This window comes from Muntiacus reevesi, chromosome 8 (assembly GCF_963930625.1).
Source record: "Muntiacus reevesi chromosome 8, mMunRee1.1, whole genome shotgun sequence".
Lineage (NCBI taxonomy): Eukaryota > Metazoa > Chordata > Mammalia > Artiodactyla > Cervidae > Muntiacus > Muntiacus reevesi.
In genome coordinates, this window is record NC_089256.1 from 25,801,385 (window position 1) to 25,825,558 (window position 24,174).

General features: G+C 45.0%; 1 protein-coding gene across 5 annotated transcripts in view; it reads left to right on the forward strand.

Moving 5' to 3' along the window:
* The window catches only part of DIP2A (disco interacting protein 2 homolog A), a 109,209-nt gene that overhangs the window by 713 nt on the left and 84,322 nt on the right, over positions 1–24,174 (forward strand). For all 5 annotated transcript variants that reach the window (XR_010664172.1, XM_065942324.1, XM_065942325.1 and 2 more), the window contains exons 2-3: positions 18,502–18,573; positions 24,038–24,157. Coding sequence is in view for 4 of the 5 variants with exons in the window: in XM_065942324.1 (XP_065798396.1) it covers positions 18,502–18,573; positions 24,038–24,157 (192 nt within the window). In the remaining variant the exon portion in view is untranslated. The remainder of the gene's footprint in view (positions 1–18,501; positions 18,574–24,037; positions 24,158–24,174) is intronic.

A 24,174-nucleotide genomic window follows, 5' to 3' on the forward strand; every position in this document is an offset into this window, starting at 1 on the left:
GTTGGTGCAAAGCGCTGAACACTTTGAACGAGATTGTTAGCCCCTCTTAGGGAATTTTTTAAAATTAAGAAAGCATGTGCAGTAAGTGGTTGTTTGTTTAAAATTGAGTAATATGGCCTAAGAGGCGTGGGTGGGGTTACCCTCTGTAACCTCCAGGCTCAGGTCCCGAATTCCGCGTGGCTGTCAGCGCGGAGTTAGCTCTTGGCCGGGGTCAGGAGACCTCGCAGCCCTCGGAGAGAAGCATCTAAATGCGCAACTGTTTTTGAAATTTAAATACGTTTTCAACTTTTAGAATCCATTTTTTCCTTAGACTGAACCGAGTTTCATTGAGGTCAGGCTAGTGAATTCTTACAACTATCTAATAAATATCCACAGGGTTGTACTAACTCACCAAATCCTCACCCACCTTAGGGAGGTAGGTGGTGCTGTTATCTTTGTTTTACAGGTAATACAGCATTTACATGCAACTGCTTTGAATTTAACATCCAGATTTTTAAAAGTTCTGTGACATGTGACATTTTTCTTTTTTTCAATGAAACTGCAATTGGAAAAGGGTGGACTTGAGAATTCTTGGTGATGAGATGCTCTTGGAAAATCTGAAAAAACTGAATTTAGGAATGTTTCTGATAGGAATTACTGGCCTGAGTTTGTTCTAGTTCTTCATCCAGGGAAGATCATATAGTTACAGTTTAGATTTTACACATTTCAAATATGTTTTTGTATAGTGCTCCTAATTTCTGCTCCAGTGTGTTAGTTATTCCTTCAGGTCCTTGTTTTGTGGTTGTTATGTTTGAATTCTTCCTGGGAGTTGACAGATAAGGTTGAGAACTTCATAATTTGTCGGACAGAACACACATTAAGACAAGTATTTCAACAAAAGAAACACTGCTCTATTGAATCCTTTTATACTGTTGTCATTTTAACCGTATGTAGAAGATGTATAGTCGCATAAAAGGTATAAGATTAAGTGTATGTGGATAGTAGCTTAAGCTGGGGAAATGAAGACAGTGTTGACGGGAAGGGACAGCAGAGTGTAGTGCAGCCAAGGAGACAGGAGCCCTGGCCTCTGTCCTACCCCCTACATCAGTAAAGTTTTATTTATATAAATAAAGGAAGATGTTACTAATGAAGTATGGTTCTAAAGCAACCCAAACTAGTGTCATTTTCATTGTCATTTTAATATTTTCCAGTAGAAGTAGAAAGTGGGACTCTTATTTGCCCTATGTGATGTTTCTCTCCTCCCCACACACTCACCCCCCACCATTTTAGAGAAACTTCTAAAGTAGAGTGCTGCTGTGTGCAGTTGCTCAGTCGTGTCCGATTCTTTGCGACCCCATGGACTCTAGCCCACCAGGCTCCTCTGTCCAGGGGATTTTCCAGGCAAGAATACTGAAGTGGGATGCCATTTCCTTCTCCAGGGGATCTTCCCAACCCAGAGATTGCACCTGCATCTCTTGCATCTCCTACATTGGCAGGTGGATTCTTTACCACCGTGCACCTGGGAAGCCCCTAAATTAGAATAGTAATGTCAAAATTGGATGCCTTCACAACAGTCACATTGTCTGGATGAGGAGTTGCTTAAAACTTAGAGGTGACAGCGGGTGCAGGGTGGAGGGAGGAGGAAACAGCACAGACCGAATGATGCTGAACTGCTTAAAAACGAGGATCATGGGTGAGTAGGTGGAGCACAGGGGTCTTTAGGGCAGCAAAACTGTTCTGTGTAACACGGTTATGGTAGACACAAGTCACTATGCATTTGTCAAAACCCATAGAATGTACAACACAGAGTGAACCCTAAAGTTAGCTGTGGACTTCAGTTGGTAATAATTTATCAATACTATCCATCAGTTGTACCATATATACCCCATTAATACCAGTCGGGGATGTGGTGTGCTCACAGAGGGGGGATATGTGGGAAGTCCCTGTATTTTCAAATACTTTTTTTGTAAACCTGAAAAAAAAGAGAAGAGAATAATGGTGTAAAGTTTATTCTTTGTTTTGGTGGCCTGCAGAGATGTAGAGAGGAAATTCCTACACAATAGGTTACATTTGTCCCACTCCTGTGTTTTCATCCTGGTTAGTAGGTCTATTCCATGGCTTTAACTTTGTTTTTTGTTTTCCTGTATTCTGATACAGCACAGGCTTAGCCTGGATGGAATCGAGCATAAAGCAGAAAAGCTCCATTTGTGGATGTGAGGAAGGAACTTCTTTTCACAAAGCCTTTTTTTCTCATTAAACATCTTTGATTTCTAAAATTTGTGATCTAATTCTTAGTTTTCAAAATGACAGCCTGACATTGCCTTCATGTTGATAAACATTTGTTGTGCTTCTTAAATATTCTGTGGTATATGAAAGTTCTCAGTCCAAATTCCATTCACCTGTCAAAGCCCAGCCTGGTGTCTTTGTGTTGTGACCCTTCCCTCATATTTGTCCTGTCTTTTGGAGTTCTTGCCACTTTCTGTTTTTGTGTGTGTGTGTGTGTGTGTGTGCTTCTGAGTACTTAAAGACTTTTTTGATGGGCTTAGTGGCAGTGTTAATCAATGAGGTTTTTTGTTTTTTTTTTTAGTATTAACCCCACCCTCATATAAGGACTGCCTTAAGCCTGTAGGTGTTTTTTTTTTTTTAATAGTTTACATATTTCTTAGTGTGTTTTTGGTTGCACTGGATCTTTGTTGCTGTCCTTGGGCTTTCTCTAAGCATGCAAGCTTCAGTAGTTGCAGTGCGTGGGCTTAGTGGTTGTGCATGGGCTTAGTTGTTCCTCAGCATGCGGAATCTTCCCAGACCAGGGATCAAAGCATGTCCTCTGCTTTAGCAGGTGAATTCTTGTCCACTGCGCCAGCAAGGAAGTCCAGAGTGTGAGTTATTGATATTATTTAGTGAAATATGTCCACGTTTGAAAGAGCTGCATAATTCTGTGAACCAGTATTTTCCAAATGGCCAGTGCATCATGTCTCAGATCTGTGCATGGGTGAAAGACCCATTCAGATATATACCAATGGATTGCAACATAACAGTACGATAAGTTCGTTGATAAGGTTTTAGATTCTACATTGCAACTATTGTTTAAGAACCTGCAGTTTGCCTAGTTTGGGGTGGTATTGAAGAATGTCCACAGTGAGCTGCAAAGACTACTGAAATACTCCTTGCTTTTCTAGCCCGTGTTTGTGTGAGGCTGATTGTGTTTCGTAGACCTTAACCACATATCCTGCAGGCCATTGAACTGAAGCAGGTGAGGAGAATTCACTTGTTTCTGAGAGGCCAGATGTTAAAGAGGCTCCTAAGAGTAAAACAACACCTGAAATCACTAAATGCTTTGGAAATTATTATTATTTATTTATGGTAGGTTTAGTGTACAGTTCTTTAAATTAATTAAATATTTAAAACTTTCACAGTTTTAATTTCTAATGTGGTAAACATTGATAGCTTACAAATAAAAGCTGTTTGGGGTCTTCAATAAGTTTTAAGAGTGTGAAGGGTTCTTGAGAGCCACACCTTTGAGAACTACCAGACCATGTAATGGCAGATAGATGGGAAAACAGTGAAAGGCTTTCTTTTCTTGGGCTCCAAAATCACTGTGGATGGTGACTACAGCCATGAAATTAAAAGACACTTGCTCCTTGGAAGGAAAGCTATGACAAATCCAGACAGAGTATTAAAAAGTAGAGGCATTACTTTGCTAACAGAGGTCCATATAATCAAAGTTGTGGTTTTTCCAGTGGTCATGTATGGATGTGGGAGTTGGACCATGAAGTTGAGCACTGAAGAATTGATGCTTTTGAACTGTGGTGTTGGAGAAGACTCTTGAGAATCCCTTGGACTGCAAGGAGATCAAACCAATCCATCCTAAAGGAAATCATCCAGAATATTCATTGGAAGGACTGATGCTGAAGCTGAATCTCCAATATTTTGGTCCCCTGATGCAAAGAGCCCATTCATTGGAAAAGACCCTGATGCTGGGAAAGATTGAAGGCAGGAGGAGAAGGGGATGACAGAGGATGAGGTGGTTGGATGGCATCACCAACTCAATGGACATGAGTTTGAGCAAGCTCCAGGAGATAGTGAAGGACAGGGAAGCCTTGTATGCTGCAGTCCATGGGGTTGCAAAGAGTTGGACACGACTGAGCAACTGAACAATAAGACTGTGTAATATGAAAAGCTTTTAAGGAAATACCTAGATGTCAACATGTATTTCTTCTACTTTTTATAGTGTTTTTTTTAGCTGTTGCCCAGTATAATGCAATTTCTGTTTATATTTTTTTGGGCAATCAGATGTTTCAATTTATAAAATTGAATTTTATAAAATTGAATTTAAAATTTCAATTTATAAAATTTATGTTTGAAAATCCTTAAAAGTTTTACTTACTGACTAGCTGCTTGTATCAATATGTCCATCCTACTTTATGCAAAATCCATTATTCATGATTCAGGTATATTCCCTTTAGAACCGTTTTTCTTTTTATAGTAAATCATCTTAATGAGTTGTCTCTTTAAAGAATTTGGATTTATAAGTTTTTAAAAGAATATCAATACTAGGATTTCCACTTTAATATCCTAAAATTTTGCACATGCTGTTCATTGCCAACTTTCTGTACCTGTTGAGTTCCTGCCTTTGTTAAGCTTCCCTTTCTTTTTGAAGCTCTGCCTTCCTCTGAGAAGAGGCCACCTGCCCCCAACCCAGAGTTAGGTGCTGGCTTTTTTGTTCTTTTAACACTTATTTTGTCATTCTTACAAGATTTATCACAATTCTGTATTTATTGTTTACTTGGACTTTCCTTTGCCAATTCATAGGGAGCACTTCCAAAGGAAATTTTGATCTGTTCATCTTCCTGTCTTCAGCCCCTAGGACATTTTAGGTATTCTAGTGGATCTTTGTTGAGTTAATGGAAGAATAAAGTACTTCCCCGGTGGCCTAGTGATTGAGAATCTACCTGCTAGTGCAGGGGACATGGGTTCGATTCCTGGTCTGAGACGATCTCACATGTTGCAGGATAGCTAAGCCCATGCACCACAGCTATGGAAGCCCGCCTAGAGCCCAAGCTCTGCAACAAGAGAAGCCCCCGCAGTGAGAAGCCTGAGCACCACAACTAGAGAGTAGGCCCCACTTGCCACAACTAGAGAAAGCCGGCAGGTAGCAACAAAGACCCAGCACAGCCAATGAATAGATAAATAATTTTTAAAAGAGTAAAACCACACATGGTATTTATTCTCATTTTTAAATCAAGAATCCCCCTTAATTGGCTTGAATACTTAATTTTTTGGTAATAGTTTCTCAGATTCAGTGAAGGCCTGGGAGTCCTGAGCTGTGCCTCAGAGAGCCATTGAACCAGGATGGAGTGTCTGTTGCTTTGAACTCCTGGGAGGGAAAGAGTTACACTGAGATGAGTGCACTGTGAATCTGGTCCAGCCGGGGAGGACCCGCGGTGGAGCTCCAAGACTTGTCTCCTCCAGCCCCACAGTGGCCACTTGGTCCACTTGGTCCTCCCCTGCTGGCCTCTGCATCCACACTGACTCCACACTGAGGCCATGACTCCTACTGCAGGAGTTGAAGCTGCCTCATTCCTCAGAGGGATTTTGGCTCCAGGATGCCACATGGCCTGACACTCCTGGAGCTGCCTGGAGTCTCAGGCTTCTTCCAAACCTGCCTGTCTTTCTTCTTCCTCCACAGTCACGTTTAACAGCTTGCAGCCTCCTCTGGGCCCCTCCCCGTTTTCCCACATAAATCTCTTCACATCTGATCCTGTCACCACATCTGCTGCTTGGAGGACCTGAACTGCCTGCAGGGCCACTGGTCTAGACCTGTGTTGGGAGGGCTGTTTGTCTGCTGTTTACTCGGCAGGTCTGTCTCCTTTATCCATGACCTGGCTTTTTGAGATGGCTCCTGGGACATGGTTGTTGGTCAGCGTGTATTGAATTGAACTGTCTGCCCTCCTCAAGACCCTCTCATCTGTGGCTGGCTCTTGCTTAGCAGGGCATCGCGATGCTCAACAAGAGCAGGGCCGAGCCTGCTGTCCTCTCCTCTGTGTCCCAAACTGAAGTGCCACCCAGGTTCATTGACCTGTTACCTTCCCAGTGTCTGTCGTAGAGGAAGGCACCATTTTCCCTGTTCATTTGCTTCCTGTTAACACCTACTGGAGGAAGGGAGGTTGGGACTGTGGGGAGGGGACTTCAGACTGGGGGTCAGGAAATCCCTCTGGGCAGGCGGGTGGTGGTGGGGGATCAGGGCCATGCATATGGCCGGGGGGCAGCACTCGATGCAGCTGGGTTAGCTCGGCCGTGGCTGCAGAGGAAGGAGCCTGGTGAATGGTGGGGCCAGGAGGGTGAGCTGTGGATAAACACTGACCCTAGGGTGCCGTGGAGGAGGGCCATGCTCTGACAGGTACCTCCCGCAGGGTCTCCATCCCCGTCCTGAGACCGATGGAGGCAGAGGGTGAGGTGAGGAGGGGGAGTGAGGATGCCAGCCAGGCTGCTCTGGGGTTCCGCTGTGCCGGGGGGGGGGGGGCGTTGTGCCTGCTGCCTGTGTGGTAAATGTTTCACGCGTGGGAAGGTGCCGGGACGCTGCGGATTTGCTATCCTTGTGCTGTCATTGCCTCCCCTGTGGCTTGTGGCCTAATCTGAGCCACAGATATGAGGTAAGGATCCTGTCTCCCCCTCGGCAGTCACAGCACCTGTGAGTGCCTACCGTCCTGCTCAGCCCTGGGCACTCAGCCAGTGGGCAGGAAGGAGTAGGTGGTGTCTGGGTGCCCTTCGGGGGGACAGCCCAGTCTCGAGGGTCAGAGCCCTGCTCTTGGCGCATGGAGGGCCTCTGCAGGGTTGTTCAGGTCCCTGTTGTCTTTTGACCTTCAGCCTTATCAAGTGAGAGAAATGCACATTCAGGAATGAAGGGTTTGAGGAGAGATGGGCATGGAGCACCAGTCTGCTGGAGGGAAGAGTCCTCCAGCAGGACCTGGGTCAAGGCCGCTGCTGCCTTCAGTCATGTGGGATGTCCGCAGGGGTCAGCCTGCCTGTTGCTGTTGAGCCCTCTTCTCAGTATTGGGGGCTGGGAGGGCTTTGTCGTTTTAGTTGAAAACTACTGAAGACGTGTCATTCTGAAAACTCTTCAATTTCATCTTTTAGTATTCTTTGCCTGACATGACATGCAACATTTATTTAATATAAAAATGAACTCATGCAAAGCCCTGAGTCCTTCTACTACGACACAGCCAAGGGAAGGGTGGGAAGGAAGCAGGCTGACGTGAGTGGGAAGTGAGCTGCTGGTCCGTCCTTAGATGAACTCTTCCTGTGGTGTTTTATTTGTCGTGAGTTTGCTTCTGAGTGAGGCTGACAGTCCTTTCAGATCAGTCTTTATGCCCTTAAATTATCTAACATTTCTGATGTTAAAGCTGTGTGTTAAAAAGACTGGGAAAATATATGCTATTTGGTAAAGAGAAACCTTGGGATGGAAACACCTACACTGGTCATCTCTGTCATCTGTTGGTGAAGTGTCTCCTGGATGCTCCTTGGCCCCTTCCCCTTTGCACACAGGAAATGAATGGCCTGTGTTCTGTGAGTTCCTGGATTCTTGGGTCAGCACCTCAAGTCATTGCTGGGGGACCATGAACCATGCAGGGGTTTCCGTACAGACTTGGTGTGTATTACTCAGTTCAGTTCAGTCGCTCAGTCGTGTCCGACTCTTTGCAACCCCATGGACTGCAGCACACCAGGCTTCCCTGTCCATCACCAACTCCCAGAGCTTGCTCAGACTCATGTGCATCAAGTAGTGATGCCATCCAACCATCTCATCCTCTGTCATCCCCTTCTTCTCCTGCCTTCAGTCTTTCCCAGCATCAGGGTCTTTTCCAATGAGTGGGCTCTTTGCATCAGGGGACCAAAATATTGGAGCTTCAGCTTCAGCATCAGTCCTTCCAATGAATATTCAGGATGTTTTCCTTTAGGATGGATTGGTTTGATCTCCTTGCAGTCCAAGGGATTCTCAGAAGTCTTCTCCAACACCACAGTTCAAAAGCATCAGTTCTTCAGTGCTCAGCTTTCTTTATAGTCCAACTCTCATATCCATACAGGACTACTGGAAAAACCATAGCTTTGACTAGATGGACCTTCATTGGCAAAGTAATGTCTCTACTTTTTAATATGACATCTAGGTTGGTCATAGCTTTCCTTCCAAGGAGCAAGTGTCTTTTAATTTCATGGGTGCAGTCACCATCTGCAGTGATTTTGGAGCCCCCCAAAATAAGGTCTCTCACTGTTTCCATTGTTTCCCCATTAGTTTGCCATGAAGTGATGGGACTGGATGCCATGATCTTCGTTTTTTGAATGTTGAATTTCAAGCCAACTTTTTCCCTCTCCTCTTTCACTTTCATCAAGAAACTCTTTAGTTCCTCTTCACTCTCTGCCATAAGGGTGGTATCATCTGCATATCTGAGGTTTTTGATATTTCTCCTGTCAGTCTTGATTCCAGCTTGTGCTTCATCCAGTCTGGCATTTTGCATGATGTACTCCCTGGTGGCTCAGATGGTAAAGCATCTGCCTACAATGCAGGAGACGTGGGTTCAGTCCCTGGGTTGGGAAGATCTCCTGGAGAAGGAAATGGCAACCTACTCCAATATTCTTGCCTGGAAAATCCCATGGACAGAGGAGCCTGGTAGGCTACAGTCCATTGGGTTGCAAAGAGTCAGACACAACTGAGTGACTTCACACTCACTCTGCATATAAGTTAAATAAGCAGGGTGACAATATACAGCCTTGACGTATTCCTTTACACTTTGGAACCAGTCCGTTGTTCCGTGTCTGGTTCTAACTGTTGCTTCTTGATCTATATACAGATTTCTCAGGAGGCATGGAAGGTGGTCTGGTATTCCCATCTCTTGAAGAATTTTCCACAGTTTGTTGTGGTCCACACAGTCAAAGGCTTTGGCGTAATTAATAAAGCAGTAGATGTTTTTCTGGAATTCTCTTGCTTTTTCTGTGACCCAGCAGATGTTGGCAATTTGATCTCTGGTTCCTCTGCCTTTTCTAAATCCAGCTTGAACCTCTGGAATTTCTTGGTTCACATACTGTTGCAGCCTCACCTGTAGAATTTTGAGCATTAGTTTGCTGGCCTATGAGATGAGTGCAACTTTGCATTAGTTTGCATTTGACCATTCTTTGGCATTGCCATTCTTTGGGATTGGAATGAAAACTGACCTTTTCCAGTCCTGTGGCCACTGCTGAATTTTTCAAATTTGCTGGCATATTAAGTGCAGTGCTTTACTTCCTTACCCAGCTGTGAGGAAAGAATAGACATCCTATTTCTTTAGTCTACACTGATTGTCATGGTTTAAGATTTTTCTTTAGTCTACACTGACTGACATGATCTAAGATCACCATCTTGGAAAGAGAGAAGGAGCTTTTATTCCTTTTCAGACTTCAGGCTTTTTCTACAGAGTCTTTGGTAAAGAACCTTTAAATTGAGAATGTGAAATGTCAGAAGGTATGCCTGTGCTTGTTGAAAACTGGCAACTGAAAAGAGCATGTCCTGGTAAGCTCCTCCACGCGTGGGTTTATGTCCTTAGGTTTTGTCTGAACACGAAGGAGCCTACGGATTAGGCTTGCCAGGGAACAGCTAGGAAAACTAAAACTAGGACCATTTTGAAATAAAGGTTATAGAAATAGAGATTCTAACTTTATCATTAGATAATCTTGGTGTTACAGATTGAACTCTGTTCCCCAAAATTCACATGTTGAAGCCCTAACCCCCAGTGTGACTGCATTCCTTTAAGGAGATGATTAAGGTTAAATGAGGCCATACGGGTTCCTGATTCAGTAAGCCTGGTGTCTTTAAGAGGGAGAGACATGGAGAGCACATGGACACGAGGGGGGTAACTGTGAGGACCCCGATGGGCGGCTGCCCGCATGCGAGGAGCGAGGCTGCGGGAGGGACCAGCCCTGCGACACCTAGGTCACACGTCCAACCTCCAGACCTGTTGTTCAGACCTCCCAGCCTGTGACATTTCCCTTAGAGCAGCCCAACACCCTCAGCCTGTCATCCTGTTCTCAGCAAGCTTCCGCAGACTGAACAAAAACGCTCGTGAGCTAGTGAGGCTGACAGGCTGAAAAACTGGCAGTATTGTGAGGTGTATGCAGGGCCCCGTCAGCTCTGATCATCAGACCTGGGCCAGCAGGGCCAATGGAGGAAAGACAGATTCTTCCGGCTTTGCTCTGAAGGCACGTGTGAGGAGGGTGAGGGAGAAGACGGCAGCATGTGCTAGACAGAGGAGGATGAGCCAGAGTAAGTGGGCTGGGCTTCCAGACAGTGTCCCCCTGACAGGTGGTAGAGAGAACAGGTTGGAGGGTGGGGGCTTGCTGGAGGATTTGTGCAAATCCCAGGGAGGAGTTTGGACCAGACACTGGTCTAGCCCAGCACTGAAGCAAACGCAGGTGCCACCTGCAGCCAGTGGTGGTGTGGATGAGAGGTGATGGGCACCCTGAGGTCTGCAGGGTGAGAATGTTTTGTGCTATCCAGTATGGTAGCCACGCGCCACATGTGGTGTTCAGCTCTCGAAATGTGGCTCGTGGGTCTGGGGAACTAAACGGTCATTTAATTTACTTCTAATTAACGAAAGTTTTTAAATATATGAGTAGTGGCTGTTGTATTGGACAGCACAGCAAAGCATATGCTCTCTAAAGGCACTCTGCTGAATAAGAGTCATGCTCCCAAAGTGTGCAGTCTTCCACCCCTTTTCTCAATAGTGGGGAGAATATTAAAATTAGATTAGTGTGTACATTTAGAACTAGAAAACCTTGAAGGCAGAGATAGCCAATTTTCTATTTTTTAAAAAGGACTAAGGGGTAGTTATTCTTGGGTGCTTTGCTTTAAGCACGTGTTTGTTCATAAATGATGGAGCCAGCAGGTTGTTTGTCCAGGTGCTAAGGAGCAGTTGAAACACTCTGGTGTGATCTCTTGTCAGTCTCTTTCCTTCTCTGATTTAGAGTGATTTTTCTGGCAGCATGTAGAGAGTGGTTTGGGTGAGTATGACAGTGGGAGCAGAAAAACTGGAGAGCACGCTACCATAGCCCAGGGCAGAAGTTTGTGCTGATTTGGAGGGCAGCTGAGCCCTTGGGGAGAGTGGGCTGGAATCGAGTCAGCAGCCGTGGTGTGGAGAGGGGGACATTGCAGGAGGCTCTTGAGTGACTCCTGAGTTCCTAAAGTGAGTGCCGGGGAGATGATGGGGCTGTTCCTGAAGATGTGTGCACAAGCAGAACATGTCTGTTCATACCTGTTGAGTGTGAGGCGTCTTGGGGAGATCCACGCATTTGACATGTAGGACTGGCATTTCTAGAAAGGGCTGGTCTGACAGTAGAAACTTGGCAGCCATCAGTACAACTGTCATAATTGGAACAAAGACAGTTGCCGCCTGTGGAGAACTGAATAATGCAAAGAAGGCCTCTAACAAACCCTCCAGCAGCCCAGACCCCAAAGGAAAAGGCAGCAAGGCGGGGCCGCAGGGAGACCAAAGCAGGCACTGCTGCTGGGGCAGATGCAGGAGCACGTGTGGGCGTCTGTGCGCCTGAGGCAGGAGAGGCTTTCCAGACAAGGGCATTTATTCAGGGGCATAGGGTTTTCCAGGTCAGTATTCATGGCCAGTCGTCATGTAAAGAAGACTCTCCTTCCCCACATCTCACTGAAATGGTGGCAGTGTTAAAAATTTAAAAAGCCGTTCACAGCAGTCTAGACTCTGGGAAGTCAAAAAGGTCAGTCAGCAGGGTGAGTGCTGTCTGTGTGGGGATGTCGGGAGTGAGGCAGGCGAGTCACTGCTGGGAGGAGCAGGAGTGGTGGGGAGGGAGTGTGTGCGTCCACTGTTCCACTGGTCTCCAGGGGCCACTGAGAGGGAGGGGCGCTTGGAGGGCAGACCCCCCCCCGACCAACTGTCTGAGGAGAGCAGCTGATCCTTGGAAAGGTCACAAGAGGGAAGCTGTGCAGCTGGGAAATGCTGGAGGGAGTTCTTTCAGCTGCAAGAGGCTTGTAAGTTCTGGTCATGAGGGGTGAATGTGAATCATACCGTAGTTTGGTTTCATCTTACCAGGTGATATGTAGAAGAACCTGCACCCGGGCGTTTACAGGGGCTCTAGGCATAACTGCCCAAACTTAGAAGTAGCAGGATAGATGTCTTTCAGTAGCTGAATAGATAAATAAACTGGTACACTGAGACAATGGAATATTATAGAATATTTAGAACCAGAGAGAAGTGAGTTGTCAAGCCAAGCAAGACAGGGAACAATCTTAAATCCCTTTACTCAGTGAAAGAAATCAGTCTGAAAAGGCTACAGATTCCAGCTATTCTGGAAAACGATGGAGACAGTAAAAAGATCAGTGGCCGCCAGGGGTTCATGGGCTGGGGAGAAGGATGAGTAGGCAGAGCACAGAGGATTCTTAGGGCAGTGAGATACCCTGTATGATAGCTTAATGACTGCTATATGTCATCATGCATTTGTCCAAGACCTTGGGGTGCATGACAAGAGGGAGGGCTTTGGAAGCTGAGGCTTCCATGTCAGGGCCAGCTCATTTCCTGTAGCAAACGCACCATCAGGTGGCGGATGTTGCTGATGGGGAGGCTGTGCCTGTGGTGGTAGAGGGCGTATGGGAGCCCTCTGGACCTTGCCTTCAGTTTTGCTTGTAACCCTTAAACTGCTCTAGGAAAAGTAAAATAAAGCAAAAGAAGAAGAAAGAAAAACCCTGGGAATTAAATCTACAAGCCCAGATGGTTTCACTGACAAATTTTATCAAGCATTTAAAACAGAAATAACACTAATTTTATGTAGTCTCTCTCATATATTTTTTAACTTTTAATTTTGGACTAATTTTAATCTCAGAAGAAGTTATAAAAATAGTATTAGAATTCATTCCGTTTCCTGCAATAACATATAACCATAGTATGTTATCAAACCAGCTTCCATATATTCTTAATCACAAAAGATTGTATGATTATTGTGCCAAAAGATTGAAGTTCAGAAGTGAAGTGAGAAATGAAGTCTGTCTAATACCTACCCCAAGCCAAATAAATCATTCTCCAGGAGTAACACTACTAATAATGTGTTGGGTACCCTCCAGACATTTTCTGCACACACAAAAATATATCTGCCTACATGCCTGCGTATAGGTTTCCCTGATAGCTCAGCTGGTAAAGAATCCGCCTGCAGGGCAGGAGACCTGGGTTCAATCCCTGGGTCGGGAACATCCCCTGGAGAAGGGAAAGGCTACCCACTCCAGTATTCTGGCCTGGAGAATTCCATGGACTGTATGGTCCATGGGGTTGCAAAGAGTCAGACAAACAACTGAGCAACTTTCACTGAGCAACTTTCACCAGTTACATCGTTTTTTATATGTACACTGTTTTTCAGCTTGCTGTGTTTACTTAGTAGGATATCATGGATCTCCTGTAAGTGGTTCCCCTCTCGGTTGCCCCAGGTACCAGGGTATTTTTAGGACCAACAGTGTTCTGTAGTAGTATTTTGGGGTTGCAAACTCACTTCTTCCTGCTCGTTTTTGTGGACAGGCTGTCTCACATTGCTTTTATGTGTCATGTCTGTTGCCTGTCCTTCCTTGTTTCTTTGACCTTAAGGAGTTGTTGAGTGTTTTCCAGAATAAGTTTTTAGAAACTGTGTTGCCAAGTTAGAGACTTGATATCATTTGGGATTTTGCCTTTGTAATTCATTTGGTTTGCAGCCTGGAGGTCAGCCTGTGCCACGAGTTGTACCCAGTGTGTGGGGTAGTGAGTCAGCTGCCCACAGACCACCAGAGAAGCACCTTCTATGGACATCCTGGCATGTTTCTAGAGCTACTCAGGCCTGAGTGGCCAGCCAGGGGAAACTCTCCTCTGCTGTGTCTGGGCCTTCCTCTGGCCTATGGGTAGGGTCGCTCGATGTGTGCAGTGAGTCAAGGAGCATGCTCTGCTGTCTGTCTCTATATTGCTTACCGTACCTGGGGTCAGGGACCTTAGATGTGAGTCCTTTACTGGTTCATTAATTTTGGCTGGAGTCTGTCTTTGATCCCATGTTGCATTCAGAGGCATGTTGGGTTGGTGGTTTATGTTGGATACTTGAAAACATGTAGCTGGTCACATGTGAAAACATGTAGCTGGTTCTATTCAGTTGGTCTGGACAACTTTCAGGAGACCATGGGCACCAAACTGGGAGTTAGCATGTTTCCTTCCTGAATGCTCCTTGCTGCCTTCACCACATGAGCACTCATTGAAATGGGAGCATAGGAAGAAACTGTTTCTAGGAAATGAATACTTAATCTTAAAATATCACGAGATTGGAATTGACATATACACACTTTTATATAGAAAAAGCAAGGAAATCCCAAAATACATCTACTTCTGCTTCATTGACTACACCAAAACCTTTGACTGTGTGAATCACAACAAACTATGGAAAATTCTTCAAGAGACAGAAATACCAGACAACCTTACCTGTCTCCTGAGAATCCTGTATGCAGGACAAGAAGCAACAGTTAGATCCAGACATGAAACAACGGACTGGTTCCAAATTGGGAAAGGAGTACGTCAAGGCTGTATATTGTCACCCTGATTATTTAACTTTATATGCAGAGTACCTCATGCAAAATACTGGGCTGGATGACTCAAGCTGGAATCAAGATTGCTGGGAGAAATATCAGTAACCTCAGATGTGCAGATGATACCACTCTAATGGCGGAAAGTGAAGAGCAACTAAAGAGTCTCTTGATGAAAGTGAAAGAGGAGAGTGAAAAACCTGGTTTAAACTCAATTCCAAAAATGAACATGGAATCCGGTCCCATCACTTCATGGCAAATAGAGGGGGGAAAAGTGGAAGCAGTAACAGACTTTATTTTCTTGGTCTCCAAAATCACTGTGGATGGTGACTGCAGCCATGAAATTACAAGATACTTGCTCCTTGAAAGGAAAGCTATGACCGACCTACACAGTGTAACCTGTGCAGAGACATCACCTTGCTGACAAAGGTCTGTCTAGTCAAAGCTATGTTTTTCTAGTAGTCATGTATGGATATGAGAATTGGACCATAAAGAAGGCTGAGCCAAAGAATTGATGCTTTCCAATTGTGGTGCTAGAAAAGACTCTTCAAAGTCCCTTGGACAACAAGGAGATTGAACTAGTCAATCCTAAAGGAAATCAACCCTGAATATTCTTTGGAAGGACTGATGCTGAAGCTCCAATATTTTGGCTACTTGATGTGAAGAGCCGACTCATTGGAAAATACCCTGAAGCTGGGAAAGATTGAGGGTAGGAGGAGAAGGGGATGACAGAAGATGAGCTGGTTGGATGGCATCACTCATTCAATGGACATGAGTTTGAGCAAGCTCTGGGAGATGGTGAAGGACAGGGGAAGCCTGGCGTGCTGCAGTTTATGGGGTTGCAAAGAGCCAGACACAACTGAGTAACTGAACAGCAACAATGACATATAAAATAGATTAACTAATAAGGACCTACCTCTATTTAATACTTTGTAATGACCTACCTGTATGAGAAGTGAAAGTGATAGTTACTCAGTTGTGTCTGACTCTCTGTGACACTATGGACTACATAACCTGCCAGGCTCCTCTGTCCATGGAATTTTTCAGGCAAGAATATTGGAGTGGGTAGCTATTCCGTTTTACAGAGATCTTTCCTACCCAGAGGTCAAAGACCCAAAGTCTCCTGCATTGCAGGCAGATTCTTGACTGTCTGAGCCACAAGGGAAGCTACCTATATGAAAATAGAGTCTAAAAAAGAGTGATACATGTATATGTGTGTGTGTGTGTGTGTGCATGTGTGTGTATAACTGATTCACTTTGCTGTATAGCAGAAACTAGCCTAACATTGGCAATCAACTATCCTCCAATAAAATTTAACAAGGAAATTGAAGAAAATCTTGTAAAACCAAATGCTCTGCTTGTAAATAGGGATTTATCTTTTTTAGTTTAGTGTTGCCATATTGTTTTCATTTAAATTTGTCTCTATGTATTTCCATATATTCTAGAAGAAACAATTTTTTTTAGTGGATATTGTTTAAAAAAACACATGTGCTTTAAATTTGTTAAGAAGTTGAAAGTCATAAGGACTTTCATATAAGTGAAACAAGTGAATCATCCAATCCCATTCTGGACCCAGCTGGGGTCTGTAAGCGTCTGGTCAGGGTACAATGAGGAGGACACAGCTCCTGGGCCACTCTGGTCAGCAGTGGGTCAGGCGTGCTCATTATAGCAGAGATTGAAAGTGAAAGTGAAGTTGCTCAGTCGTGTCGGACTCTCTGCTTCCCCATGGACTATAGTCTACCAGGATCCTCCGTCCATGGGATTCTCCAGGCAAGAGTACTGCAGTAGGTTGCCATTTCCTTCTCCAAGGGATCCTCCCGACCCAGGGATCGAACCCGGGTCTCCCGAATTGTAGGGAGATGGTTTACTATCTGAGCCAGCAGAGATTGGATGATAATAAATATGAAGTGCTTAACTCTTTACAATATCAAGAATATGGAATCAACTTAGATGTCCATTGACAGATGAATGGATAAAGAAGTTGTGGTACATATACACAATGGAATATTACTCAGTCATAAAAAGGAATGCATTTGAATCAGTTCTAATGAAGTGGATGAACCTAGAGTCTATTATACAGAGTGAAGTAGGTCAGAAAGAGAAAGATAAATACCATATACTAACGCATGTATATGGAATCTAGAAAGATGGTACCAAAGAATTTATTTGCAGGGCAGCAGTAGAGAAACAGACATAGAGAACAGACTTATGGACCCAGGAAGAGGGTAGGAGAGGGTGAGATATATGGACAGAGTAACATGGAAACTTACATTACCGTATGTAAAAGAGATAGTCAACGGGAGTTTGCTGTTTGTCTCAGGGAACTCAGGGGCTCTGTATCAACCTAGAGGGGTGGGATGGGGAGGGAGATGGGAGGGAGGTCCAAGAGGGAGGGGAGATATGTATACCTATGGCTGATTGATGTTGAGGTGTGACAGAAAACAACAAAATTCTGTAAAGCAATTATCCTCCAGTTTAAAAATAAATTTAAAAAATGAAGTATTTAATGGAAAAAATTGTCAGTAGAGTGAGATTTATTATATGATATTGTTCAGGTAAAGTAAAAATACCTGGACTTTAAAGCGGCATTTGTTCTACAGAACAAGTTCAAATTAAAAGGCACTCGAGGCAATAGAGGAGTTTCCTGTGGGGTTGTTGGGAGAGTAAGGCGAAGGTGAGCGATGACTCACAGGATGGGGGTGGGGAGGGGCCCGACCGAGTGAGCCGTGGTCGAAGCAAGGGCTGTGTCAAGCCCAGGGCCGGACCAGACTCCCTGACCTTAGGCTCATCTTCTGTGGGTGGTGGGCTAACGTTCTCCCAGAGGGTCTCAGGGAGGCTTAATGTATGTGTCAGACATTCAGAAGTGCTGGTCCTTTGACAGCTGAGGAGGTACTTGGTGCAGTGCTCGGCGTGTGATGGCAGGCTGCCTTCTGACTCCCAGCAGCCTCCTTACTTGGCTGGCTTGTTTGGGGTGAGTGGATGGTGGGGTAATGAGGGACAGGGAGGGGATGCCAGGAGGGCTTGCAGAACACTTGAAGCTCTCTGTTGAAGACAGTTCACTTGAAGAACAAGATACTAGTGGACACTGTAACGTGTTTCTGGTCAAAAACACACAGAATCCACCCCGAGTGCTTGAGTTGTCCAGGAAATCAGCTGGTGTGCTTAGATGAGAAGCGTTTCCCTGCAGACACATTTCCTGCCTTGTTCCTGGGTAGGTTAGTTCCTTTTTAGGCTGTTCTTCTTTATGATAATTTATCAGAACCCAAGTCCTGGCCTAGGGATGCCCTGTGGGCTGCGAGGGTTGGTTTCTGTGGGTCCTCACACCAAGACTCCATAGTTCAAATCTGCGCAGTCATGTGGGCATCCAGTGAAATGCACATCGGATTCTGTCAGTCTGGGGTGTGGCCTCAGAGTCTACAGTTCTAACATGTTCCCCCAAGATGCTGATCTCAGATTTTGGATATTGAAGTGTTTACATACTATTGGACTCAGCCTTCCTGGGGTGTAGTTCTCTGAGCTCTGGATCAACTTGTCGTCGTAGAACCAGCACCACGATCACAGCGTGGACCAGCTTCACCCCCCGCAGGATTCTCTCATCCAACTCTGGTCAGTCCTCCTAAAGCCCTTCCCATGGCGGTAGCCTGACGCTGCCTGTAACAGTGTCTTTTTCAGGTGTCATGTGACCGGAACCATTCCGCTTGGAGCCTTTGGGGCCTGGCTTCTGTCACTTAGCTGTATGCCTGTAAGACCCACCCAGACTACCGTCTGTCAGCAGTTTGCTCCTTCTTACTGCTGCGTAGCACTGCCTTGTTGGACACCTCATCCTTTCTTTATTCAGTCACCAGTGGAAGGACATAAGTGTTTCCAGTTTTTCCATTATGAATGAACTTCTAATTAAAAATTTTCGGGAACTTTAGAAGAAATGTAATTCTATTTTTCTATTGTTGTTTTAGGTGACATCACTCAAAAAGGATATGAAAAGAAAAAAGCAAAGCTGCTTGCACGCTGCGTACCCCTCATTCAAGGTGAGGTTAACACAGGTCTTATAAAACTGATTTAAAAATTGATGTTAGAGTTTGACTTTGGTAGTTTCATATTTTATTAATAAGGGCTGGGAAAATAATGTGTCTAACATTAAATTATAAAGTCCAAAGTCATAGATTAAAGTTTATGTCTCTGGTTTGGTATAGATTTCATCCCCAAATAGGATTTATGTTACTTTCATTATCATAGACCATGATTATTTTTATGATTTTAGTAAAGAATATTTCCTTACTTAGGTTTGGAACACGTATTATAAAGATGTGAGTTCTCCCACGTTATATTGATCTTCAGAGTCAGCACCTTCAGTGTTTCAGCACAGACAGTTTTTGGGGGTGGAATTTAAGAAGCTGGTTTTACAATTTATATAGAAGTTTGAGACTTCCCTGGCAGGCCAATGGTTAAGACTCCATGCTTCCACTCCAGGGGGTGCAGGTTCCATCCCTGGTCAGGGAATTAAGATCCCACGTGACTTGTGCAGCACGGCAAAAAAAAGAAGTTAAAAAATTTATATATAAGTTTAAAGGGCTAAGGGATTCAAAATAATGATAAAAAAAGAAGAATAAGGTTGGAGGATTTGCTGGTTATGATGTGAGGAGTTAACAGCACTCTGTCATTAAGACAGCCTGGTTTCACCCAAGGGTAGATAGCTCGATTCACAAACAGAACGTGGACCCAGACAGACATCTATGGCTGTGGGGACCAGGCTTATGGAGGGGTTGGTGTTGCAGCTCACAATGCCGGCACGGTTCCTTAAGACACAGAAGCCAGATATGAAGGGTTTTAGTCAGAAAGGCAAAACTTATAGCACCTTTGGAAGATTGTGTATGAAAACTCACCATCTCTAGACAGGAGGAGGGATTTCTCAAGTCCCTGGAGGTACCAAAAAGCAGCAACTGAAAAGGAAAAGGCTGGTAAATTAGAGTGTGTTAAAATTAAGAATCATGTTTTATCAGAAGTTCCCGTAAAGAGATTATAGACAAACCACAGTATAGGAGAAGATGATCCTAACATACATAAGAGAGAAAGGGCTAGAGTCCCGAGCTGGTGAAGCAGCAACATCCAGGAGACCTTTTGCCAGAGCGGGAATGGTCTGCAGCCCCATTGTCCAGTCCACTGAGCACTTACCACGTGTGGCTTCTGAGCACTTGAGGTGTGGTAGTGTGACTAAGACACTGCATTTTTTAAATTTAATTTTAATTAATTTAAACTTTATAAAGAGCCAGAAAGTTCCCCAGTGTGATTTTTTTTAAAAAAAGCCCAGTAGGAACATGGCCTAAAGACTTTCATAAATATCCTACCAGAGGAAACCCTAATTATTAGCAGGCAAACGAGAAGCCCGCTGGGCTGCTCCCAAGGCCCTCTGTGGCAGGCCAGTGCCCAGGCAGCACCGCGGACAAACAGCAGGCCTCCACCCTCACACAGGTGCTGTTGTTTTCTACTTTGAAACCTAGGTGACTGCTTACTTGGCTATTAGAATTAGTAAGCATCTTGGTTTGTATAGAAGACAACTATGTAAGAATCAATAGCTTTTCTCTGGCAATATTTCTGTTAATAAAACAGCTCACATTCATAATGGCAAAAAAACTGTCAAATGTTTTTAATACATTTAGCAAGAAAGCCACAGGATCTACATTAGGATCATACTATCTATTTGAAAGAAGTAACCAGGATCCTAAAATATGAAGAAATATACCAATATCTTAGATGCAAAAATTTAATATTATAAAAGTAGTAGTTTCTAAATTAATACGTGACAAAACGTAATCCAGTCTGAATAGCAGTGGTTGATTTTTTTTCCCCCCAAACCTGGCATTGGAAATAACTCACTTGGAGGAGAAAAGTTCTGGGAGTAGCTAGTATACTGTTGAGGAGGAATACCAGGGAGAAAGGCTTGGCCTTCAAGGTGTTAAACTTTGGTCATGTGCACTTGGTAGTCCCAACCACAGGGTGTTGGTAGATGCGTGGACCACTGAACAGTGTAAGGGGAGGCCGTCTAGAAACGATTCAGGAGAATTCAAAGGAGGGAAGATTTATTTAGTAACTGGTGCGGTGCCTGTGGAGGCCATAGTGGGACCCCCTTTCCTCTGCAGCATCAGTGGACGTAAACGTCAGGAATAAAGCTCTAAGTATGTTTGTAATTAAAAAATACTATAAAATTCAGGAGAATATTGAATAATGTTTGAGTAATGACACGATGAGAGACCTGGGTGGGGGGCGGGGAAACAGGTTATGATTGTCTCTATAGAAATGAAGCACTGCAGAGTGACTGAGCTGCAGCCGGCTGGCCATGGCCTGGGGGCATGTCCAGTGTAGGGTGGAGCCTCTAGCTGACCTGGGCTCCCTGCAGGTCCTTTGGGGGCTCCTTGCAAGCATGCATGCTCAGTCATGTCTGACTTTTTGCAACCCCGTGAACTGTAGTATGCCAGGCTCCTCTGTCCATGAGATTTTCTAGGCAAGAATACTGGAGTGGGTTGCCATTTTGTTCACCAGTGGATCTTCCTGACCCAGGGATTGAACCCACATCTCCTGCATTACAGGCAGGTTCTTTACCACTGAGCCACCTGGGAAGCCCTTTGGGGGCGCCTTAGCTGGATGGATAGAATTGATAGAATTCAAAGAATAGGACATACGGATGGGCAGTAAACATTAAAGTATGCTCAACCCGTAGATACGGGAATGCAAATTAGTGAACCATTCTCCTGTCAGATTGGCAAGATTCTAAAATTTGTAATATCCAGTGCTGACAGAGACATGGGGAAATGGCACCCTGTGGGAATGCGAATTGCTGTGGCCTGAGAAGTTCTCTCTTGATACCTGTTAAGACTAAAAATACACCTACTCTTTCATCCAGTGGTTTCCCATTGGGCTTTATATCTTTCTTAAATTAATCAATCTCAATAAAAGCACTGTATTTTGGAATAAAAATGCAAGGATGTCCGTATATTTATACATCACTTTGCAAGTATACCTGTTTATAGTCTGTAATGCATACGATTCTGTGTTCTCCATTATGGATTTTAGGGAAATTTGTTCCAGTCAGTCCAAGAAACAAAAAGCCAGAAGCAGTGCTGATCAGTATTGCTGCATGTTGCATACATGTATGTGTGTATATGTTCAGTTTTGAAGAGCTAACTAACACTCCAGACCTGGTACATAAGTATCAGCAACGGCAGCATTCTGCGCCCACGCCTGGAGGTCGGCCAGTCTTGGGGGCAGCTCCTTCCTGTCTGCAGAGCCAGAGCTGGTGTCCCAGGGCTCCTCAGTCACAGAGGTGCCTGGAGGCTCAGGCAGCGGAGTGAGAGCCCCCACGTCTCCTGTCCCCTCTGTCCTCTCTGGGTGTCATCCTAGGGAGCTGGGGTCAGGTGGCCTTTTCATGAGCAGCGTCGGAGGTCATAACCCCCTGAAGCCCAGGTGGGGCAGTTCAGATCAGGTCAGTCACTCAGTCGTGTTCAACTCTTTGCGACCCCATGGACTGCAGCACCCCAGGCTTCCCATCCATCACCAATTCCCAGAGCTTGCTCAAACTCATGGCCATCAAGTCAGGGATGCCATCCAACCATCTTGTCCTCTGTTGTCCCCTTCTCCTGCCTTCAGTCTTTGCCAGCATCAGGGTCTCTTCTGATGAGTTGGCTGTTCGCATTAGGTGGCCAAAATATTGGAGCTTCAGCTTGAGCATCAGTCCTTCCAATGAATATTCAGGACTGATTTCCTTTAAGATGGACTGGTTGAATCTCCTTGCTGTCCAAGGGATTCTCAAAAGTCTTCTCCATACCACAGTTCAAAAGCATCAATTCTTTGGTGCTCAACTTTCTTTGTGGTCCAACTGTCACATCCATACGTAAATACTGGAAAAACTGTAGCTTGACTAGACAAACCTTTGTCAGCAAAGTAATGTCTCTGCTTTTTAACATGCTGTCTAGGTTGTTCATAGCTTTTCTTCCAAGGAGGAAGCGTCTTTTAATTTCAGGGCTGCAGTCACCATCTGCAGTGATTTTGGAGCGCAACAAAATAAAGTCTGTCACTGTTTCCATTGTTTCCCCATCTATTTGCCATGAAGTGATAGGATCAGATGCCATGATCTTCATTTGTTGGATATTGAGTTTTAAGCCAGGTTTTTCACTCTCCTCTTTCACTTTCATCAAGAGGCTCTTTAGTTCTTCTCTTTCTGCTATAAGGGTGGTATCATCTGCATATCTGAGGTTATTGATATTTCTGCTGACAGTCTTGATTCCAGCTTTGCTTCATCCAGCCCAGCGTTTTGCATGATGTACTCTGCATATAAGTTAAATAAGCAGGTGACAGTATACAGCCTTGACATACTCCTTTCCCTATTTGGAACCAGTCTGTTGTTCCATGTCCAGTTCTGTTGCTTCTTGACCTGCATACCGACTTCTCAGGAGGCAGGGAAGGTGATCTGGTTTTCCCATCTCTTGAAGAATTTTCCACAGTTTGTTGTGATCCACACAGTCAAAAGCTTTGTTGTAGTCAATAAAGCAGAAATATATGTTTTTCTGGGATTCTCTTGCTTTTATGATGATCCAGCGAATGTTGGCAAGTTGATCTCTGGTCCCTCTGCCTTTTCTAAATCCAGCTTGAACATCTGGAAGTTCTCAGTTTACCTCTTGTTGAACCCTTGGAATTTTGAGCATTACTTTGCTAGTATGTGAGATGAGTGTGATTGTACATTAGTTTGAACATTCTTTGGCATTGCTGTTCTTTGGGATTGGAATGAAAACTGATCTTTTCCAGTCCTGTGGTGGCCAACGCTGAGGTGGGGACAGGCTGCTGCTTTTCAGGGGGTTCTAAGTGCTGGTGGCTAAGGCTGTTTTTCTGGGACATCTTGAAACAATCCAGTGCTCAGGCAGGACCAGGGACTCTGTTAAATGACCCTGCAGGCTCATGCTTGTCCTTTACTCAACACATGACGTCCTGATGGCCTGGGTGTTGGCTGGCCATGGGTGTTTTAGTCATGGGGCTGCAACAGGCATAGAGAGCTGGCCGCCCATCAGGTTGGAGACACAGGTGTCACAGGCCCAGGTGGTTAGTACCCGAAGTCTCCGAGCCTCTCATTGGCTTTCTTCCTGTGTTTGAGGGCGGCTGTCAACACCTGGGTGATGGGTTCGTGGGCTGCTGTCTGCTGGGCTTGCTGACACCAGGGCCAGTGAAGGGGAAGGGAGGGGGTTTCGAGAAAGCTGGCCCTAGAGAGCTGGCCTCATGCACCATGTGCACCAAGCTGGGGGCCCAGAGCTGCTGACAGGGAGGGGCTGGAAGCTGACATCGATGTCTCAGCCCCGACCTCCAGATTTAGGGTCTTCTGGGCTCTGGGGCCCCGGCATGCGTGGTTGTGCAGCAGCGTGCGAGAGGTGTGTGCTGTTCTACATGGGTTTTTTCTATTGTTGGAAAATCAGGTTGTTTACTGAAGGTGTTTCTGTGAAATTGTTTCAGGAGTAGACCCCTCCCTGCAAGTGGAGAATCGCATCCTCGGACCCGCAGAAGCCTCGGCCCCCGCGCCCAAGCAGCCCAAGCCGCGGCCCAGCAACGCCCGGGATGAGCGCTTCCGGTCAGGTAGGGCTCCGAGCACT